Below are 3,150 nucleotides of genomic sequence, written 5' to 3' on the forward strand. Positions count from 1 at the left end.
TGACATTGTAACAGTTTTTTTTTTTTTTATATATTTATCTCCTTTTGAGATTTTGAGAAGACCTTTTCTTAAAATAAACCAGAAATCAAAAGATGACATGGTTTCTGAGTGTGTTTTTCAGTTCAGTTCCAGTTGAAAAAAGGGACTTGACTTTTCCTGAGTATAGAGAGCGGCCATTGGGACAGACCCATAGGACCCCAATAATAAAGCTGAAATAGAATTTTTGTAATTTGGTGTCACAGTGCCCCTCTGTGGACAAAATACATCACATGCATCCGACAACACTGGCTCGTGGATTGGGCTTCATCACTATCATTTCACCCATTCCTGTTAGTCTTCAGATGGCATAAAGCAGCAGGGAAGTTTCAAGTTAAATGGAAAGACTGCCTAAATTAAGAATTCCAATATGTTATGTCCACGGCCTCGGAAAGGTTTGTCGATGTGTGTGAACATGAGCTACTCTCTCTCAAAGCCAAACACTAGGGTAAGTGTCAATTTTGTGATGTCATCAAGTAAAGCTGGAACTGCTCCATAAACAACAAACAGGAGATCTAGATTTTGTCCTCTGTTTTTTTTTTTTTTTTTACCCAAATGAGCTGATTCTGTGTCATAACACGGCTTTGTTGGATACTCGATTCTGATTGGTCAGTCATTCTACAGTCCGTTATTGCTGTATGGCAGATCACTGCTATGAAACACAGCTATGGACAGCTATGGTCGCAGTTCATACACAGGTCATACACTCTGGAAGACCATTTTAAAATCAATAAAATCACTCTGTTAAATTATTGATACTTTAGTATGTAGCCATGTAATAAGCGAGATAATGTAGAGAGAGAGGGTCATTATTGCAAATTGAACCCCAACAGCGCTGTGGAGTAAGGTTGTGGCTACACTACTGATGCATTCTGGGATAGGAGAAAAAACGCTGATGGGTTGTTTGCATTTCTTTAAACCAATTGAGGGGGGGCAGTAGCTCAGTCCGTGGGGAGTGGGGTTGAGAACCGGAGGATTGCTGGTTCAAGTCCCGTACGGACCAAGGCCTGTGGATTGGCAACTGGAGAGATGCCACTTCATCTCCTGCCAGGTGCACTTAAGCGGCACCGTAACCCCCCCCCCCCCCCCCCCCCCCACCACCCCCCCCCCCACCCAAGGCGCTGGTCCAGCTGGCGGCCCACTCAATGAAATCACTCCATTTCCATGTGTGTATTTCAGGCCTGTGATTACAAACAAAGCAGAATGTAAATTGTGATTTTCCCAATGGGGATCAATAAAAAAAAAATCTTGGACGGACGCAGCAACGGTCGCTCTCGGGTAGGAACTTGTTTTGGTGGAACATCTGCACCCCGTAAACGCCACATACAATATTCACAATCATTACAGTCTGGCTTTATCCTGGAAATGTACTTCCGTTGTTTCAGACCACCAACCAGGGTGATGACGACTTGATTCAGCCTATAGTTAACAATGACCCACTCGCTCTACATTATCCGTTGTGTAGTGTTCTCATTTCCCAAACAGAAAATCTAAGATGTACTCAAAGCATTCTTCTGGGAGCGCTCAGTGTCATCTGTTTCATCCATCCCAATTCTAGTCTATGGAGCGGTTGATGACAACAGTCTCGATTTTTGGATTTCAGAGAGAGTTCTTCATGTTTCTTACAGTTTTGGACTACATTAGACTATTGGAATAACATGTATGAAGTTTGGAAATTGTCTAAGTTCCCCTTTTAAGATTTTTGGTCCAGAGAGTTTGACAGATTTCACAACGGGTAATAAATATATTATATTCCCTTAATAATTGACCTGTACTTTACACATATACTGATGTTTTCAGTGCATAAAAGATGATGAGGGCTTGCTGTGTGAAGATATGAGTCTAGTTTGGCTTAGTGTGAGTTAAATAAAGTCCCATTAACTGTCTTCGTCTTGTTATCACAGTTGGGATAACCCAAGCTTGTCCGAATGTTACTGTCCTTGCTGTTTAACATGAAGCGTTGCATGAAGGTTTTTCCCACTGAACAGAGAGAGGAGTGGTCTGTTATTTCATCTGCGCGGGCGACTTTGTCTCCATGACTTGTTCTGCTATGGATCGACTGCGTTGGTCAGAAGCCCAGTGTCTTGGTGTAGGGCTTCTGCAGGCAGAGCGAGCCGTGGTGGGGGAGCGGATGGCTGTGGTAGTGTTCGATCACAGCTGACAGGGTGGGGAAGAGGACTTCACTGTCCAGATACACAGAGTCCTCCTGTCAAAAAAACCCAAAAAAAACACGCACGGTGAGGAGTCAACTTTAAATTTACATTTATTAATGTAAATGTTACATTTAGGGCTGCACAGTATGTCCTTTTTTTTTCATTTTTCAACAGGCACAACAAACACACCCCGAAAGGCTGCGACGTATCGCGATGGACACTCAAGAGATTTTACGGCACTTCAAAATGTAACGGTCACTTTTTTGTAGTGGGGCCTTTTACATTTAATTTACTGGTCAATTTGTTACATTAAAAAGAATGTCGGGAATGATTTCCTTTTTATTAGTTTTAAATTCAAAAAACAATTTGTTGTATTTTAGCAGAATACTTCAAGCAGCAGAACTGAATTCACTTTAATGTGTTTATTTATCGCAAGTAGTATGGTTATCGTGATATTGCGTATTTTTCCCATATCGTGCAGCCTTAGTTACATTGTCATGTCTGCATGTAAATAATTATAACTGTATACAAATAAGTCAAAGAACGCCAGAGAGCAGCGGGCCTCTTACCTCTTCAAAGAGTCGGTAGTTTCTGACTTTGCCTATGCTAATATCCCACACCACCAGCACCTGAAAAACACACCAAACGATATGCTAAATATCAGAATAATAGACAGTCTGGTATAGTATGGTAAATAACCCATAACCCTCTTTTTTAAGCTGCTGAACTGAAAGCAACAGAGCTTTTATGAAGATGAAAGTTGATACAAGTGGAAGGCATGAGGAAAATGAATGGAAAGACTGGGATTTTCCCCATAACATAACAACATGCCCATGTTATGTGTGCAGCAAGCATTTTGTTACCAAGTCAAATATCCAAATGACAGTTTTAACCCTTGTGTTGTCTTTGGGTCCACTTAACCCGTTTCAAAGTGTTTTATATCAGAAATATTAGATTTCTT

General features: G+C 41.2%; 1 protein-coding gene across 1 annotated transcript in view; it reads right to left on the reverse strand.

The window, feature by feature from the left end:
* Positions 1 to 1,630: 1,630 nt before the first annotated feature.
* The window catches only part of sh3bp2 (SH3-domain binding protein 2), a 12,817-nt gene continuing 11,297 nt past the window's right edge, over positions 1,631 to 3,150 (reverse strand). The window contains 2 exon segments of the mRNA XM_032539402.1: positions 1,631 to 2,242; positions 2,759 to 2,818. Coding sequence (XP_032395293.1) covers positions 2,105 to 2,242; positions 2,759 to 2,818 — 198 coding nt within the window. The 3' untranslated portion in view covers positions 1,631 to 2,104.

This window comes from Etheostoma spectabile, chromosome 16 (assembly GCF_008692095.1).
Source record: "Etheostoma spectabile isolate EspeVRDwgs_2016 chromosome 16, UIUC_Espe_1.0, whole genome shotgun sequence".
In the NCBI taxonomy this organism is placed as follows: Eukaryota; Metazoa; Chordata; class Actinopteri; order Perciformes; family Percidae; genus Etheostoma; species Etheostoma spectabile.